The sequence below is a fragment of the Diaphorina citri genome, unplaced genomic scaffold (genome assembly GCF_000475195.1).
Source record: "Diaphorina citri unplaced genomic scaffold, Diaci psyllid genome assembly version 1.1 scaffold530, whole genome shotgun sequence".
Taxonomy (NCBI): Eukaryota; Metazoa; Arthropoda; class Insecta; order Hemiptera; family Psyllidae; genus Diaphorina; species Diaphorina citri.
The window spans coordinates 42,529-62,177 of NW_007377964.1; the positions used below are offsets into that span (position 1 = coordinate 42,529).

General features: G+C 40.1%; 1 protein-coding gene across 1 annotated transcript in view; it reads right to left on the reverse strand.

Annotated features, from left to right (window-relative positions):
• The window catches only part of LOC103509786 (discoidin domain-containing receptor tyrosine kinase B-like), a 108,824-nt gene that overhangs the window by 32,637 nt on the left and 56,538 nt on the right, over positions 1–19,649 (reverse strand). The window contains exon 3 of the mRNA XM_026824043.1: positions 6,199–6,427. Within this exon, the coding sequence (XP_026679844.1) occupies positions 6,199–6,427 (229 nt within the window). The remainder of the gene's footprint in view (positions 1–6,198; positions 6,428–19,649) is intronic.

The window sequence follows — 19,649 nt, forward strand, 5'->3', positions numbered from 1 at the left end:
CCTTCCTCTTCTTCTCCTTCTATCTAACCACAGCCACCACATCCATATAGCTGCTGGCAATGTTGTCTACTATTTTTTTTTAAATCCCTCTCTCCTCTCTAATACTCCCTATTTCTCCCTCCCCTCTGTATTTCGGTCTCCCTCGAACTGAGTAGAAAGTTATTATTATTACTGAATAATGAACATGAATTTCAATTTTGGGACACGGATAAATATCTAAATATTCCAGGAATACAACAGGGTTAAACATTCGTTTCACTACTTTCCAAAAAGAAAGTGTAAAAATTGAAAAAGGTAAAAAATGACGTCACAAAGCTGAGGTGGGTATTAACTCGATGAGAAATCCCTCCGCATACTCTTGACCTTGACCGTTCCCGAAACGACCTTGAGTTTCGGTGAGCGTAATGAGATGATTGCGACTCAGGTCGATTTCAAGATATTCGCGCACCTCGCTGCTGATTTGCGCCTTGGGACACCACGCGCCGCCGTTTTTTTCGTTTCGAATTCTGTGAACAGAGAAGAATAGTGTAAAGAGTGAGTGAGTCGTGAAGGAGAACTACTCTTTTGAGTGAACTACTCACTCAATAGAAGAATGAGAGAGGATGAGACGTTTAGTTTTAGTACATTTTACTGGAGGTCTATTCTATTGCATGAAGGACTTCGTCATGGAATGGGTTCTGCTCATTTTAAAAAGGGCCACAAAGTAAAGTTGTGCCAATTTAAGAAGGACTACAAGAGAGGTTCTGCTCATTTAAACAAGGTCACAAGAAAAAACGAAAAAATCTCCTCTTTATAAACAAGGCTTCAAGAACAGTTCTGTTCGTTTTAAAAATAAGAGCAACAAGAAAAGTTCTCTTTAAAAAGGTCACAAAGAAAAAAAATCTCCTCTTTAAAAAGGGCCACACAATGTCTGTTCAAACGGACCCTGTACACAGAGGGAACATGTTAAATATTATTTATCATTCATTTACACAGAGCAGGAGATAATCACATACATGGACGGATAATTAATAAATGTACGTTGTATACGTATACAGAATGAAACTATCGTCAGTATTGAACAGAATATACAGAGTGTCACAGGTACCAACACTTTGTTCGTACTTTGCAAATACACCAATAACGTATGGTTCAAAGAAGTTGATCTGTAGTTCACACGCATTAGGCTGTCGTCATAGTAGGTTAGACTCGATTTACAATATTTTAAATTTATTTTGGATTTTGACATATTTGTAAGCCAAAAGCCGAAACCAAAAGTAGCAAATCAGATATCTGAGGACTCACACCTTATCGATGCTGTAATTATATGCATGTCAATGTGTGCTTTAGGCTTTAGCTACCTATCCGAAAAGTATGAAAACTGCCTTGATTTGATAAATTATTTGAATTTCGAACGCACGATGGCGCGTCATTAGAACTTTGGTTGTCAGAAATCTGATTGTGACCGAAGCCATAGTACCTCTAAAAAGTCCCTTTGTACCTGAATAACAGTATTTTTTCCCCGAAACGTGGCATTAAGATCACGAACCCTTAGTTACATTTAGAACATTTCACCTAAATCACCCTGTATATTCGAGTCCCAGCTTCTCTCTCTTTTATTCTGTTTGTTTCACATACATTCACGTTTGTTTCATTTGTTTTACAGTAATTATAAAACAAGGGATAAAAGAGAAGTAATGAGGGGGAGAGGAGAGGGAGGAAAGAGGGATAGAGGGAGAAAGGGTGGGAAGAAAAGGGACGAAAGAGCAGGAATATGAGAGGAAAGCGGGATAGAGGGAGAAAAGGTAGAAGAGGGACGAAAGAGCAGGAATATGAGAGGAAAGCGGGAAGGGTATGGGAGAGAGAGGTTGAGAATAAAGGGACGAAAGAGCAGGAATATGGTAGGAAAAAGAGGGATAGAGGGGTGACAAGGTGGGAAGAAAAGGGACGAAAGAGCAGGAATATGAGAGGAAAGCGGGAAGGGTATGGGATGCGTGATGAGATTAACCCGAAAGTCACCCAAGGGCCCGAAAAAGATCCCCAAATAAATAGGGAGTACAAGCAACAGGTGGCAAAAATAAATATAAGTAGGTATAAGAAAATGAGCTTTCGTAACCAATGGCTTCTTCCTACTTCCTAGTGACCCAAAAGCCTCAATCTTGACCGGAAGTCCTGGCTTTTGCTCAAATTTTCCATTCCTAAAGGGGGATATCTCATCCCTAAAGGCCTTTAAGTAAAGGGATTTTAGCTAAAAATGGCCATCTTTTACTGGGCTTTCGAAAGCTAGAGATGTACCTTTTTACTTTCCTTATCCTATAACTGTTGTATCCTTTAAATGTTGAAATGTTATCCTTTAAATGTTGTATCCACCTACCTCGGTGGTGTATCCTTTAAATGTTGTATTTGTATTTTGACATATTTGTAAGCCAAAAGCCGAAACCAAAAGTAGCAAATCAGATATCTGAGGACTCACACCTTATCGATGCTGTACTACAATTCTATGCATGTCAATGTGTGCTTTGGTTATCCGAAAAGTATGAAAACTGCCTTGACTTTATAAATTATTTGAATTTTGAACGCACGATGGCGCGTCATTAGATACTTTTGTTGTCAGAAATCTGATCGTAAACGAAGCCATAGTACCTCTAAAAAGTCCCTTTATCACTGAATAACAGTATTTCTTCCCGAAACGTTGCATTAAGATCACGAACCCTTAGTTACATTTAGAACATTTTACCTAAACCACCCTGTATATTCGAGTCCCAGCTTCTCTCTCTTTTATTCTGTTTGTTTCACATACATTCACGTTTGTTTCATTTGTTTTACAGTAATTATAAAACAAGGGAATAAAGAGAAGTAATGAGGGGGAGAGGAGAGGGAGAAAAGAAGGATAGAGGGAGAAAGGGTGGGGAGAAAAAGGGACGAAAGAGCAGGAATATGAGAGGAAAGCGGGAAGGGTAATGGGAGAGAGAGGTTGAGAATAGAGGGATGAAAGAGAAGGAATAAGGGGGAAAGCTGAAAGCTATAGGGGGAGAATTTGGGGGGAGAGGGAAGAAAGAGAAGGAATATGGGAGAAAAAGGGAAAGAGGGGGAAAGGATGGGAAAGGCTTTATACTTTGTTGTTGGGATCAGGTTGGGAGTCTGGTAGGAGGGATTACCTACCAACAGGGTTGTGTTAATTTCCCCTCCCTCTCTTAATTTTCTCCCTCCTCTTCGACCTTTTTTCCCCTCATTTAATGCGTTTCGATTGTTGACAACACCACAAAGGAAAAGACTGCTGAGCTGGCTCTCTCTGGGGATCAGGTTGGGAGTCTGGTAGGAGGGATTACCTACCAACAGGGTTGTGTTAATTTCCCTTCCCTCTGTTAATTTCCCCTACCTCTCTTAATTTTCTCCCTCCTCTTCGACCTTTTTTCCCTCATTTAATGCGTTTCGATTGTTGACAACACCACAAAGGAAGACTGCTGAGCTGGCTCTCTCTGTCTCTCTCTCTCTCATGGGCTGTCATGGGATTAATTAGAGCCTAGCCGGTATATAGCCTCTGGTGGTCTTTGCCATCATCATTAATGTTTGCTAAATGCTCACACAATAGTCCGTCGAAAAGTTACTGATTTTAGTTAGAAAGTTAGCTTCCATTTCAGTCTTCGGTCTTCCGAGATTCCGGGAAAAGGTCACTCAGGAACTCAGGAATAAGGACAGAATCCGGGAGGACACTGGTTTGGCGTTTACTCAGGACCAGGACAGGAACAAACCAATTTAAGCGTTCAATTTTACCTGTCATTTTACATGTGCACTTCATTTATCTAACAGAAAACGCAAACAAACTGCTTATTAGAGTCGCGTCGTTCAAAATCCCAGTGCAATATTTGAAAACACCTCCACCCAGCCCTTCCCTACACCTCCAACCCCCCTGACCTGCCATGGAAATGGGAAGTGGCTTAATGGATGAGGCACAATAACGGATGGAGTGCATGGGGAGCTAATTAGAAATTGTGATACATTTTGCACCCTACCTAACCCTGCCTTGTCTAGTCACTATGTGTATATTATACAAAGGACCTGTCAAACTGTCTAAACATGGAAGCTGCTACGTCTTCTCTAACTTATTCCACTCCTGAAATATTGTTTCACAAGCTTTTGCATACTGGATCCTCCGCAGGAAGAGGACTAAAATTCCATGCTCTGTCTGCCACTCCCACTCAGACTGGCAGACCGCGGTCTGGAAGTCCTAGGTCTGTCAGACAGTCAGAACGTGTACGGGATCTGTCGCAGAAGAGGATGTAGGTAGGACATGACCCCTGGGTCTGATATCCCTAACCATGCCCGCCACTCACGCTCAGACCGGCAAACCGCGGTCTCTCAGAAGTCTGTCAGACAGTCCGGAACATGTGTGGCGGAAAAAGCTCGAGACCCAGGTCTCTCGGACGGTCTGATAGACCGAGATCTGACAACCGATCGACTATTTATTGAATCAAACATGGATGGGCACTCGTGAGTTAAATTTGACCGCTCTCCCGCTTTTGGATCTCCTGCCTCAGGAATGCTGAGGAGTAAAAAAGCGTCTCTCCTCAGTTGAAGCTGGTTCATAGCTGCTCATAGGTAAAATTTGAGCGCTTTTTGCCTCTTGATCTCCTGCCAGAGGAGTATTATTATGTTAAGGCGGTCTCTTCCGATGCCAGAGGCGTAAAAAGGCGATTCTCCCCAATTCAAACTGTTTTGGAAGAAAATTTGACTAAATCAAGATGTACCTATAGTGTAGCTCACCAAGCTGGTTGAAAGAAAATTTGACTAAACTTAAGACCACCTTATACTTATACACCCATGATATAAGACCCTGTAGCTGAGAATATTTACATCTACCCTCTTTTTTTTCTAGTTAAGCAAGGTCTTTTTACTGAACTGTTACTTGTATGTATTATTCTTTAACCCATCAAATCGACCTTGTTTAGACTGCTGGGGTAAAGGGAATTTTCAGTCCTATTCGGGCAGGATAAACAAGGTATATTCTATTCTATTCTATTCTACCTATAGTGTAGCTCACCAAGCTGGTTGAAAGAAAATTATACTTATACACCCATGATATAAGACCCTGTAGCTGAGAACGATGTCTATTTAAGACCACCTTATACTTATACACCCATGATATAAGACCCTGTAGCTGAGAATGATGTCTATGGCATTATGTGAAGCAGAGTAATGAGTAATGCTACATAAGTCTGCAGTCTGCAGGAATCTACCTATCCTGAGAGAGCTTAGGAATACCTAATTGCATTCAAGTTTGCGAACTTTCAGCACATATAGGGTGTTTTGCATTCAAGTTTCCGAAGTTTGAATACAAGGTGGTCTGGAGAGAACGCTTCGGAACCTTTGAGGGTGTGGAAGAGAGAGGTTGAGAATAGAGGGACGAAAGAGCAGGAATATGGTAGGAAAGAGGGATAGAGGGGTGACAAGGTGGGGAGAAAAAGGACGAAAGAGCAGGAATATGAGAGGAAAGCGGGAAGGGTATGGGAGAGAGAGGTTGAGAATAGAAGGATGAAAGAGAAGGAATAAGAGGGAAAGCTGAAAGCTATAGGGGGAGAATTCGGATAGAGGGAGAATTCTTCTGAATAAGTTTTAGGAGCTATGCAACTGCCAATGTTAGAAACTCTACGAAACTATAGGTAAGTCCAATTTTCTGTACAAGTAGGTAGGTACATATTGTATTTTTCTAGATATAGCGAAGAGAAACCAGGTCACATTACTGTAGAAGAGATGCCTGAAATTTGGGGATTTCGAATCTCCGAGAAAATGGTCTGGCAACTGGCACTAAGCTTACCTTTGACTTCACATGGAAACAGGAAGGTTGTCGCATTAGTACCAGAGATGATTCGGTGTACTCCTTAGGTTCTCGTGTTTTTCCAGCAAGGGTAATGGGAGGGAGATATAGGGCGTAGCAAAAGGAAAAGTAAGCATCCGTATACCTTTGATATACAGGGTAAGTCCTATGCTGAAATTTCGCATAAGGCTAAAAACAGAGAGAAACGGGGAGCATCGAGCAGAGAGAGAGAAGCGACAACTTCAAACCGTATGGAACTGAGAGTAAAAAGCTCTCTGCTCTCCGCTCCACACTGGTTTCATCTTAAGTAGCCATTTCGCTAATATTTTTGAAAACACCATCCCCTTGATAGTGGAAAGTGAAAAAATCCTTTGATAGTGAAAAAATCCCTCAGGATCACTCACCTTGGTTCCGTTCTCATTATAAACCACCCATTGGTTCAGCGTGTCCCGCCAGTACTCGATGAGAAATCCCTCCGCATACTCTTGACCTTGACCGTTCCCGAAACGACCTTGAGTTTCGGTGAGCGTAATGAGATGATTGCGGCTCAGGTTGATTTCAAGATATTCGCGCACTTCGCTGCTGATTTGCGCCTTGGGACACCACGCGCCGCCGTTTTTTTCGTTTCGAATTCTGTGAACAGAGAAGAATAGTGTAAAGAGTGAGTGAGTCGTGAAGGAAAACTACTCTTTTGAGTGAACTATTCACTCATCAGAAGAATGAAAGAGGATGAGACGTTTAGTTTTAGTACATTTTACTGGAGGTCTATTCTATTGCATGAAGGACTTCGTCACGGAATGGGTTCTGCTCATTTTAAAAAGGGCCACAAAGTAAAGTTGTGCCAATTTAAGGAGGACTACAAGAGAGGTTCTGCTCATTTAAACAAGGTCGCAAGAAAAAACGAAAAAATCTCCTCTTTATAAACAAGGGACAATCAAGAAGTGGAGTGGAGAAGTGGTTGTTCTGATGAAGATGAGGTGGGGCGAAGAAACGACATATGCTAGAAACTTGGTGGCCGAGTTTCTTTGAGGAAGTTTGTTTGATAGAGGTCTAACGTCACTGTATCACTCCTTGATCTTCGGATTCTATGGTGACAGGATATGAAACCCTCGGTAACAAGTTACCCGCGTCCTCGCAGATTCGCAACTCATCCTTTAGGGCTATTTTGCATCTGCACCTAAGCCTCGGAGTGAGCTTTTCGTGTATGAACTACCGCCTCCTCATCCTCACATTGATCTCATCCCACTTAGGTACCTACCCCTTAAGGGGTATCTTAAGTGGGGCTGGCCGTTAGCACGCGATTACCCAGGTGTGGTCCAGATAGAGGAAGGAGTAAGCTTCAGCAGATAAGCACGAAATGGAAACGTTTTCGCCACTGATTAATTGAAGTCAGATAATTATAAAATGATTAATGAAATATTTCTCGAGGGGAAAGGAATTCACTCTTCTGAAAACAACCTACCCCCTGATAGAACTTTTAGAACCTGCCTTCGATACTTGAAGTTATGTACAACCATTACTTATTACAACCGAGCCTTGATATTCGAAAGTTATGTACAAACATTAAGTACCTACTTTATACTTTCTATGATTTTACTGCCCATTATTTTTATTGCGTACACGGTAGTTTCGAAACCCCCTCGAATAAGTTCCCCCCAAATAACTTCTCTCCCTCTCCGTTCCAGTCTTTCCAGGTTGAAAGTTTCTGGAAAAGTCATGTTTATAAATTAGGGCCACTGAACTTCAAGTACGGTGTACAGAAGTTTCTCTCTTGTTATAATGCAATTTAAAGTGCACTTCTGAATAAGTTTTAGGAGCTATGCAACTGCCAATGTTAGAAACTCTACGAAACTATAGGTAAGTCCAATTTTCTGTACAAGTAGGTGGGTACATATTGTATTTGTCTAGATATAGCGAAGAGAAACCAGGTCACAGAGGACTGTAGAAGGGATGCCCGAATTTTAGGATTTCAAATCTACGAAACTATAGGTAAGTCCAATTTTCTGTACAAGTAGGTGGGTACATATTGTATTTGTCTAGATATAGCGAAGAGAAACCAGGTCAGAGGACTGTAGAAGGAATGCCCGAATTTGAGGATTTCAAATATCCAAGAAAATGGTCGGAACCTGAGCTTAACTTTGACCTCAGATAGAAACAGGGTTGACGGATATTGACTACCAGAGAACTAGAGATGATTCGGTGTACTCCGTAGGTACTCGTGTTTTTCCAGCAAAAGGGTAATGGGAGGGAGATATAGGGCGTAGCAAAAGGAAAAGTAAGCATCCGTCTACCTTTGATATACAGGGTAATTCCTATACTGAAATTTCGCATAAGGCTCAAAACAGAGAGAAGCGACGACTTCAAACCGTATGGAACTGAGAGTAAAAAGCTCTCTGCTCTCCACTCCACATTGGTTTCATCTTAAGTAGCCATTTCGCTGATATTTTTGAAAAAACCATCCCTTTGTCGGTGTACTCCGTAGGTACTCGTGTTTTTCCAGCAAAAGGGTAATGGGAGGGAGATATAGGGCGTAGCAAAAGGAAAAGTAAGCATCAGTACCTTTGATATACAGGGTAATTCCTACGCTGAAATTTCGCATAAGGCTCAAAACAGAGAGAAGCGGGGAGCATCGAGCAGATATAGAGAAGCGACGACTTCAAACCGTATGGAACTGAGAGTAAAAAGCTCTCTCCTCTCCACTCCACACTGGTTTCATCTTAAGTAGCCATTTCGCTAATATTTTTGAAAACACCATCCCCTTGATATAAGTGAGACCTTGTTTAGACTGCTGGGGTAAAGGGACTTTTCAGTCCTATTCGGGCAGGATAAACAAGGTATATTCTATTCTATTCTACCTATAGTGTAGCTCACCAAGCTGGTTGAAAGAAAATTATACTTATACACCCATGATAAGACCCTGTAGCTGAGAACGATGTCTATGGCATTATGTGAAGCAGAGTAATGAGTAATGCTACATAAGTCTGCAGTCTGCAGGAATCTACCTATCCTGAGAGAGTTTAGGAATACCTAATTGCATTCAAGTTTGCGAACTTTCAGCACATATAGGGTGTTTTGCATTCAAGTTTGCGAAGTTTGAATACCAGGTGGTCTGGAGAGAACGCTTCGGAACCTTCCAGTAGGTACATCATGTATTCATGTTCAATGGTCGCCAAATTTGATATTGTGGAGCTGTGGAGTAATAATCCGTCCGTCTTATGTCGAGTTTTTCATTATTGATTTGATGGAAGCTAATCTTTGTCATCGAACCTTATCCTCCGTGGGCGTCCTCGTTTATAAACTCAACAGGGAAAGCATGCTAGACAAACTGGACACCTGGCAACACTCGATACATATGCCACGTTGCCAAATCGAACGAAATAAAGGAACCTTCCAACCATCTCTTGGGGGTCCCGATTTTTTGATACGGCCCCGGCCCATCTTTGAAGAAATTCCTGGATTGGCCATAACTTGCAAACGGTTTCTCTGGTTTTTGACGAAATGTGGTATTCATATTTTTATCAACTAAAGGACATTTTGCTCTTGATTTTGGACTCAAACAAGCCTTTGGCGCCCCGTAGAAGGCCTTTTTCCACGTCAGTTCTGCCGTTTACAGAACTAAAAGTGGTACATATAACAAATGCCTTGTTGAGTGGTTTGGGGTTACCTCAACCATCCTGAATTTTTTCTCGAGGATCTTCACGACGTCAGGTATGACAAAGTCAAAAGAGGGGAGGGAGAAAGGAGAGGGAGTGAAGAGGAGAGAGAGGGAGAAAAAGGGAATGAAGAGACTAAGAGAGGGAAACCGTTTACAGAACTAAAAGTGGTACATATAACAAATGCCTTGTTGAGTGGTTTGGGGTTACCTCAACCATCCTGAATTTTTTCTCGAGTATCTTCACGATGTCAGGTATGACAAAGTCAAAAGAGGGGAAGGAGAAAGAGAGGGAATGAAGAGGAGAGGGAGGGAGAAAAAGGGAAAGAAGAGACCAAGAGAGGGAAAAGGAGGGTGAGAGCTTCTCGTGTTTGACTGTCACTCCAAGTTAGCGTCAATCAAATGACAAATTAACCTTCCCCGCGCCAGTGGTGCCATCTCCCCTCTCAGCAACAGTTAACTCGGGTGCGATGTGGCAACGTGGCGGTAGGGGAAAGAGGGGGAAAACTGACACTTTGTGCAAATTGAATTTTCCGCCAATCACGAGACGAGGATGATCCTCTTCATCCGGAAAATTTGTTCCAGTTTTTAACTCGATTTGTATATTTGTATCTCAGGCGACCTCAGGCAACTTCTGTAGAGCCTCACTCAGACGGGTCGAGTGGAACACGTGTTTTCATTTGGAAATTTCCATGGTGGAGATAATGGCTATTTCTAAACATAAACTAGATATTTTTTTTTTTTTTTTTTTTTTTAAGAAGAAAAAAAAGCACGATTAATATTATTTTTCTTTATCGTCATTTAATTTTGTCAAACATTTCGGAGCTTCTGGATATTGATTTCCTAATAAACTTCAAATCTTTCAGTTCAAATAATCTTTGTCAAAGAATTTCAACAGAAAGAGAAAAAGAGTAGGGCGAATGAGTTGCGAAAGGGAAAAGAGAGAGAAGGGACGAGGAAAGTGGGAGTTATTTTCGAGAAATCTGTTTTTTATTTCATTAAATATGTTAAATCATGTACGAAAGAAAAAGTAATGAAAACGATGATCATCAACAGAAGAGAAAACGGAGAAAGAGGAGAGAGAGAGAGGAGAGAAAAAATATTTTCTCCAAATCAAAAGTATCTGTCGTCAACGAAAAAAAAATCGGAAAAATCTGTGATGCGTGATGAGATTAACCCGAAAGTCACCCAAGGGCCCGAAAAAGATCCCCAAATAAATAGGGAGTACAAGCAACAGGTGGCAAAAAGAAAGATAAGTAGGTAGGTATAAGAAAATGAGTTTTCGTAACCAATAGCTTCTTCCTATAGTGACCCAAAAGCCACAATCGTGACCGGAAGTCCAGGCTTTTGCTCAAATTTTCCATTCCTAAAGGGGGATATCTCATCCCTAAAGGCCTTTTAGTAAAGGGATTTTAGCTAAAAATGTCCATCTTTTACTGGGCTTTCGAAAGCTAGAGATGTACCTTTTTACTTTCGTTATCCTATAAATGTTGTATCCTTTAAATGTTGAAATGTTATCCATTAAATGTTGTATCCAAAAGTGAATAATGAATATGAATTTCAATCTGGGACACGGATAAATATCTAAATATTCCAGAAATACAACAGGTTTGAACATTCGTTTCACTACTTTCAAAAAAGAAAGTGTAAAAATTGAAAAAAGTAAAAAATGACGTCACAAAGCTGAGGTGGGTATTAAAGAGAGAGAGAGAGAGAGAGAGAGAGAGAGAGAGAGAGAGAGAGAGAGAGAGAGAGAGAGAGAGAGAGAGAACACACAGTCTGTAGGAAAATTATTAAAAAAGGTAAAAGCCAGAGAAAGAAGATCAGCGAAAGAAAAGAAGAGACAACATTAAAGAGGATAATGAAAAAGAATAAAAGATTATCAAAAAAGAGGGGGGGGGGCGGGAGGATAAGGTGACAAAAGGAATTAGGAGAAGGAAAAGAGGGGAAAGGAAGAGAAAGAGGGGAAGAAAATCTGTTCAGAAGAGTAAGTACACGAAAAGAGACTCAAAAAGAAAGAGTGGGGGGGATGAAGTGAAAAGTGGACCAAATTGTGTATGAAAAAAATCATTTCTCTTTCTTTTCTTCATTTCTTTTTCGCTTTTTTCCAGCATTTAATTTGTCAAATGAAGGAAAAAAAAGACGTTCAAAGGTATGGGAGAAAGGGGTGGAAAAATAATAATAACTCGGGAAGACTGTTGAAAATTTTGATTAAAAAAATGTTTATTAAAAAAAAAGAAAAAAAAAATTTTTTAGTGGCCGCCTTATTAGTATTCCGCTTTCGATGGCGGAAAATCGTTTTAATCCACCTTATCCATCCCCCCCCCCCAGGGAAGGAAGCCTGGGGAAGGTTCAGAATTTCAATATTTAATTTTTTGTTTAAAATTTGCTCTCGAGAACACATTATCATCATTGTTTTCACTTAATTTAGTTTCTATTTGAAATTTTTAGGCAAATCCAGTTACAAAAATCTCCCGTTGCGGATTCCTTTGGGATTTAGGGAGAAGAGATTTTGGGGTCAGATCTAGGCAGATTCCAAAAGAAACCGGTTCTATGCTTGGATTTCGAGTTCAAGCTTACTCGTCGAAAACAAGAAAATTAGGTATTCTACTTATATCGGTTCGGAAATCCAGTTTATTCCATCAAAATCCTTAGCAGAGGTGACTCAAAGTTGAGTTTTATGATCCCGAAAGTGGTTTTTCCGACTACTGGAAAATGGTACGACTTTTCCGAAATTTTCTTTCGCCTAACGATGTAAACCGCCGTTTTGCATATTGCCTTAAGGTCAGTCAGCTAATTTTCGCACTCCTTATGGCCAATCAGTTGAATTTTGTGTAATCAGTTTTTTAGGTATACCCTGACTCAAATGCCACACACTTCCAGACTTTTTTAACTTTTTTTTTTTGGTTAGGCACTTTAACTGCTGTGTTAACATGTCGTTCGCGCCGGTCCTCGTCTTATATTTTATCAATGATGTTGAGGGATCTTAGGTAGGCCATGAGGGAATCTACACCAGGTTTGTCATCAGATAGGAAGGGAGGGTTGGGGAGTAAGGAATGTATGGGGGTGTCAAGGGGACAAATAAGGATGTGAGCAACAGTGAGAGGTTCACCACACCGACAAGTAGGTTGAGGGGATCTCGTGAATACTTTTTCAACTTTGGAGAGCTTTTTATTTCAGTTCCAGATTGGTGAATGTTGACATCAGAGATATTGAAAAAAAAAGTTGCACTTTTTACTTTCCACTTTGATTTGAAATTTGTTTCCAGTTTGATAAATGAAGAAAACAAGATAATACAAAAACACAATAACAGCAAAGGAAAAAGGAGAGGGAGAGAGAGAGAGAGAGAGAGAGAGAGAGAGAGAGAGAACTGCGAACGAAAATGGGGGAGAAAAAGGGGGAGAAGGACGTAAATTCATTATTCAAAGGACGTCACAAAAGTAAAAGTACAATAAAAATATTATAAAAGGAGAACAGAGTTTGAAAACGCGAGATAAAAAGGGATTGAAGGGAGACCAACAAAAAGGGAAAAAGGGACAGAACGTAGGTAGAAAGAGGGAGAAACTTGTGAAGGGACGAAATAAGGGAAAGGGTAAGAATATGTGATAACAAGTGACAGGAAAAAAAAGGTAACTTCTGTATAAAGCACCAGGTGTGAGGGAAAAAATATAAACATCCGAAAACTTAGCCCGTCCCATCCCAGTGTCCTAGAAAAACTTAGCCCGTCCCATCCCTAAGTCCTAGAAGTAAGTGGTTCCTAACTTCCTAGTTCCCTATACTGTCGAGGGGTTCCTAAACCCCAAAAATGGACCGAAGTCAGTGCTCAGTGGAGTCTAAGTTTTACTTGGACGATTTTGCATAATTGCTTTTGGTTTATCTGTTCGTTTCTTGCTCTCGGAGGGCTGGTCCGATTTGGATGAAATTTGGTACATATCTTCAGCACATAAGGGCCTGGGAATGGCTGATTAGTATACATTTCTTGAGTCTAATTTGGGCCTTTTGGGGCCCTGTAGGAGACGTTTTTCTTCTAGAGTTCACTGATCTCTAAGTACCATCATGGTTGATTGTTGATTAGTACCAACACAGATATATATTAAAAAGCACTTTCTCTCTCGTCTATTTCCGTTCTTTTTCGCGGTGAAGAAGATATAAAAGGGGGGAAAAGGTAGAGAACCCCTGAAAATTAACAATAACAGACAGAGGAAGTAAAAGTCAGGGGGAAAAAGTACAATACGTAAATAATAAAATAAATATGAGATGAATAAAAATCCTTTTTTTTTCTGGTGATAAATTGGAAACGAAATAACATTTGAAAGCATTCGTACCTATGTTTGAAAGTTTGTAGGTACCTGGGTATTATTATTTTTCTCCTCCAAAGTAAAATGGAATGATAAAGGGTCCTGTTTTGATGGGTGCGTTCAGGTATTGTTGGTATTTTGGTGCATTGTTTGAAATTATTTTTCGACTTTCAACTTTTGAAGCCCCTTTTTCGTCCCTTGTAAACTGGTTTTATCTTCTTTGTTTCCTTTTTTTTTTTTTTTTTTTTTTTTTTTTTTTCTTTTAAACTGTTTTTTTTTTTTTTTTTTTTTTTTTTTTTTTTTTTTTTTTTTTTTTTTTTTTTGCCGATCTGTTTCACTTGTTGAATTCTAGAAGGAGATTTGGAGACTTGGATAGTTAGTCAGTTCTTCTTCACCAACTGATGTTTTTTTTTTTTTTCTGCCTTTTCCATTATAGTTTCTTTCGTTTCCTCCTCTTTATACTTCATTTTCTCTTTTTCCAACACTTTTCATTTTCCTCTCCTTCTCCTTTGTATCCTCCTGATTCTTTCCTTCGTCCTTTTTATATCATCTTTCTCTTTAGATCCCTCTCCTCCTCTTCCTCCGTCTTCTTCTCCTGCTCCTCCTTCTTCACCCATCTCACAGGGAGCTTTTTCCATTTACCTCCCAGCTCGAAATCTCACCCCCCATCCCTCCCAAGCAGACTGCACCGTAGGAGATCAAAATAAAAGTCACAATCCCAGCTCGTTTTACTTCCTAAAAATTTCATACTGGAGGGGAAAAGTCACTAGGTGGGGGGCAAATCCAATGGGTGGAGGGGGGTTAAGTCAATGTGTGGAGACTGCGGAGGGTAAAGGCAGTGGGGGGGAGGTAAAAAAAACTGTGGGTGGGGTACTGTAGGGGGATCTTTGCGTTCTGAGAGGTAAAGTCTGTGCAGTAATCTTTGGCGACCCCCCAATGTGTGTAATGCGCCTTATTTTAGTCTGGGTATGTGAGAGAAATTTCAGACATACGGCTGTCTATCATCCGCCCCGGGCGGGAATCGAACCCGCGGCCTAGCGCTTACAAGGCAGACGCACTACCAACTAAGCTAACTAGGCTGGCACTCAACGAGTTTGGATTTCTCTGTTATGTCTCTTCTTTCCCAAACCAGCCTCCTTATCGCTACCTGCCTTGCTAGGTTACGGTTTCGATTCGCGCCCAGGGTGAGCTTTATCCTAAACAGTTAAGGTTCGTTCTCGGAACGACTGGTTTTCTCCTATCCTACCTTCTTTCTCTCTCTCTCTCTCTCTCTTCGGTTTCGGGACGAAAAGACCTCTGTTTTACAGTCCCCTTTCGTATATTATTATTAGTTATTAATTTTTATTTCAGAAGGTATAAAGCTCCATCTGTTGTGTATGATGGTGGTTTCGAACCAGTGTATTTCGGTTTTCCAATATCCAATATTGGCTAGAGGGAATTGATTCAATCCTCAGTCTTGGTTTTCACTCTGGTGAGTCTACACAAAATAAATTTGTTCCAATGTTCTATTTTCAAAGTGATCTTTTCTTACTACATTAGAACTCCAACTCAACATGGTGTCAGAAGTGAAAGCTTTACCTCCTCTGCTTGTCAATGGGGATGGAGATGCGGCGGATGCTTGGAAGCTATGGTTGCAACGGTTTACAATATTTTTACGAGCAAACGGCCATGATAACGCCGCGCCGGAAAAGCAGGTAGCTATGTTCCTTCATCTGATAGGAGAGGAGTGTCTGCATATCTTCAATTCTTTTGGCTTAAATGATAAGCTAGACAATAAGTCTTTGCAGTTAGAAGAAGTCATTTCCAAGTTCACTGATCATTTCGTTCCGAAAAAGAATCTAACTTATGTTAGACATAAGTTCTTTACAAGAGATCAACAGGAGGGTGAATCCGTTGAGAATTATGTAGCTGTGCTGAACAAAATGTCCTATGATTGCGAGTTTGAGAAGTTAAGAGAAGATTTGGTGAAAGATATATTGATTGAAGCTAGACAATAAGTCTTTGCAGTTAGAAGAAGTCATTTCCAAGCTCACTGATCATTTTGTTCCGAAAAAGAATCTAACTTATGTTAGACATAAGTTCTTTACAAGAGATCAACAGGAGGGTGAATCCGTTGAGAATTATGTAGCTGTGCTGAACAAAATGTCCTATGATTGCGAGTTTGAGAAGTTAAGAGAAGATTTGGTGAAAGATATATTGATTGAAGCTAGACAATAAGTCTTTGCAGTTAGAAGAAGTCATTTCCAAGCTCACTGATCATTTTGTTCCGAAAAAGAATCTAACTTATGTTAGACATAAGACATTTGAAACCTTTTGAAAAAAAAAAAAAAAGGGGGAACATCACACGACTTTCTGTTACATAGAAGTACCAAAAATTTCCCCCTCTGTTTTCTTTAAAGAGGTTTGATTTTCTTTAAAGAGGTTTGATTTTCTTTAAAGAGGTTTGATTTTCTTTAAAGAGGTTTGATTTTCTTTAAAGAGGTTTGATTTTCTTTAAAGAGGTTTGATTTTCTTTAAAGAGGTTTGATTTTCTTTAAAGAGGTTTGATTTTCTTTAAAGAGGTTTGATTTTCTTTAAAGAGGTTTGATTTTCTTTAAAGAGGTTTGATTTTCTTTAAAGAGGTTTGATTTTCTTTAAAGAGGTTTGATTTTCTTTAAAGAGGTTTGATTTTCTTTAAAGAGGTTTGATTTTCTTTAAAGAGGTTTGATTTTCTTTAAAGAGGTTTGTCTTATCGTCTCGAAATCGACGGGAAGACAGGATAGGATAAAGGTCCAAGAACAAACCTTATCTGTTCAGGATAAAGATCGCGCCGGGTGGGATTCAAACCCGCAATCTATAAGCGCTTACATAGCAGCCGCGCTAATCTCCAAGCTAACACTGGGTTGGCTGTGAGTTTATGTGTATTTTGATAAGTTTTTCACAATATTTTCTTCTCATTTTTCTTCCTAACCCAACACGTGTCTAACATACCCACTTCCAGGTTCTGTATTATTTACCCGTTTTTCAACTGAGGGAGGTAACGGAAAGTAAAAATAATAAAAGAAACACAAGCTCAGATACCTCCAGGCTACTTTTGTACTTTTGTCAGCAGCCCTTTTCTTTTTTTCTCTGTGAGGGTTGTTCTCTCACTGTTCAAGTACTTGCGGTTTTAATTACTGACGGCCCGTTCAGTACTCCAATCCTCAATGACGGTATTACAGGGATGCCATTTCTAACTTGCTGTACCTGTATCTGTACCTACTAATACATAAGACCTTCTACTGCGGGAGTAAAGGGACTTTTCAGTCTCATTTTGACAGTATAAACAGTGTATATTCCATTCTATTCGATTCCCATGTCCTTTAAAAGGTCCATCTCCGTTTCCACATTGCCGTAAAAAATTATAGACTAATCTTTTCTTTTCCGTTAGCATTGTAGCTGGCAACGTAGAGCACCTGTCTTGTAAACGCTAGATCGAGGGTTCGATTCTCATCCGGGACGGACTTATTTTTTATTTTTAGGCCTTTATATTTTAATTGGCAGTTCTCAATAAATTACGTAAGTTCATCCACCAACAGATAAGGTTCGTTCTCAGAACGACTGACCTCCTATCCTGTCCGCCTTGAAAAGTTAGGGCCTCCGTTCTTAAAGTTCTTTCTATCAAACCTTGAAAAAATCGCAACTCGTTACCTACCTATATCTTGAAGAGCTTCACCAGACTACATAACGACCTCATGAGAGTGAAAATGAAAAGGAGGAAGAAGAGGAGGAGGAGGAGGAAGAAGAAGAGGAGGAGGAGGAAGAAGAAGAGGAGGAGGAAGAAGAAGAGGAGGAGGAGGAAGAAGAGGAGGAGGAGGAAGAAGAAGAAGAGGAGGAGGAGGAGGGAGAAGAAGAAGAGGAGAAAGAAAAAGTTGACGACCACTTCACTTTCATCAAGTAAACCTCCTTTCACTCACACCTTCTTCATTTTTTCTCTTTCTCACTCTTCATCTTCCTCTCGCACTCACTAACTCTGCAACTGTCTCTCTTTCTCTCACCCACTCCCAAACCATTCTCTCTCTTCGTCTTATTATTTCACTCACTTGCTCCTTGCGCTATCCACACTCCATGGCTATTCACAAGGTTTTGTGTACCTAGTTGCATAATGCCCTTTTCTCTCTCTCTCTCTCTCTCTCTCTCTCTCTCTCTCTCTCTCTCTCTCTACCTAGGTACTACCTAATTTTTTTAAGTAAAATTATCTTGTTACATTTTAAAACACAAAATATTATTACATAATAATAACGTAGGTAGACAATAATATTACAAATAATAGATTAGGTACCCATGTATTATGGGTAAAATATCAAATTTCCGATAACACATCAGCCTTTTCTCCCATCTCATGAATATGTTTTATTACACCGCCGCCATTTTGAAACCCGTCAACCGTTTCCAATATGGCGGATCATTGGAATACATTGTTGCCGTCTTACAGACAAAGTATCGTATGTAAAATATCTTCTTACATACATCTAAATAATGTTATTAATACAGGGTGACCAAAAGTGAGGTACGACCAAAAAGGGGTGACTTATTGGGTTAACACGAGAGACGAGAGGTAGGTACTAAACTTAAGGAGGTGATTCATAGAGGGTTAAAATTTTCTACTCTATTCACTGAGAAAAAAAAACTAGGGTGCCGGCATCGGCAGCCCAATCGGGTGACTGGGTTCCGGCACTCTAATATTGAACTCTATATCGGGAAGCTTGAAACTATAATATAGCATTCTAACTGCCTAAATCAGGGGAAGTAACCCAATAATAGAGTTCTTCCACCCTACTAAACTTGTGGCATTTTTTTTTTTTTTTTTTTTTTTTTTTTTTTCTCAGTGTGACCACTCTGTATATCCCATACATAATGTTATTTATGTTGAAACATTCATGTAAATAATAAACATTTCAGCAGACGTATAACATATGATGAGTCGTCATTTATCATGCTCGGAGCTTTTTTTTTCATTTGCTTTTCATAAATAAAACTTTTATGTTACAGATCGAGAGAAGCGAATGTTCAGTTTTTAAAGTCCCGTTCCCACTTGTGAGTTTCATCCGATTTTTTCCCGAATGTCCTGCAGGCTGGCAGGCAATGTAATTTAAATGAGAGTGTTCCCACTACGTGCGACACGATTTTTTTCCGAACGACAAGTGAGAATTTGCTTTTCATAAGTAAAAAATTTATGTTACAGATCGAGAGAAGCGAATGTTCAGTTTTTAAAGTCCCGTTCCCACTTGTGAGTTTCATCCGATTTTTTTCCGAATGTCCTGTAGGCAATGTAATTTAAATGAGAGTGTTCCCACTACACACTTGTCTTACCTCGAAATATGGAAGACTTTATTTTTAATTATTGATTATTTAATATATGCTTTCCCCTGACATTTTGTCTCCAGAAAAGCGGGCTTTGGCTCCTCTCTCCTCTCTCTCTCTCTTTCCTTCCCATCCTATCCTCTTTTTTGGGTCAGCAAGGCTCTTGCTTGGAATTGACAAATCCTATTTCGAGTGCGACCCGCGCTTAGCTTTGGCATTGATCGTTCTCGTCCCATCGCTATTCCTCCGACCAAACACCCTTTCTTCTCTGTATTGTCTCTTTAGGTTTTGAGCAACTCACGGTCGGATCAATCGAATCAACCACACGCAGACGGAAACATTCGCGGATCCGGCGCCCAAGCTAAGGCGGGCCCCGCCTAAAATAGGACTACCCTATTATAAAGCAGAGAGCCTTGCCGACCGGAAGAGGGATAGGACAGAAGGGAAGAGAGAAGCTAAAGACTGCTATTCTGGTACGTCAATGTCAAGGGAGACAGTTTTGGAGAATTTTTTTTTTTTTTTTTCTTTTTTGAGCAACTCATTTCCCGGGCTAGAGTGAACAGCAGCCTTTTTTTTAGCACAG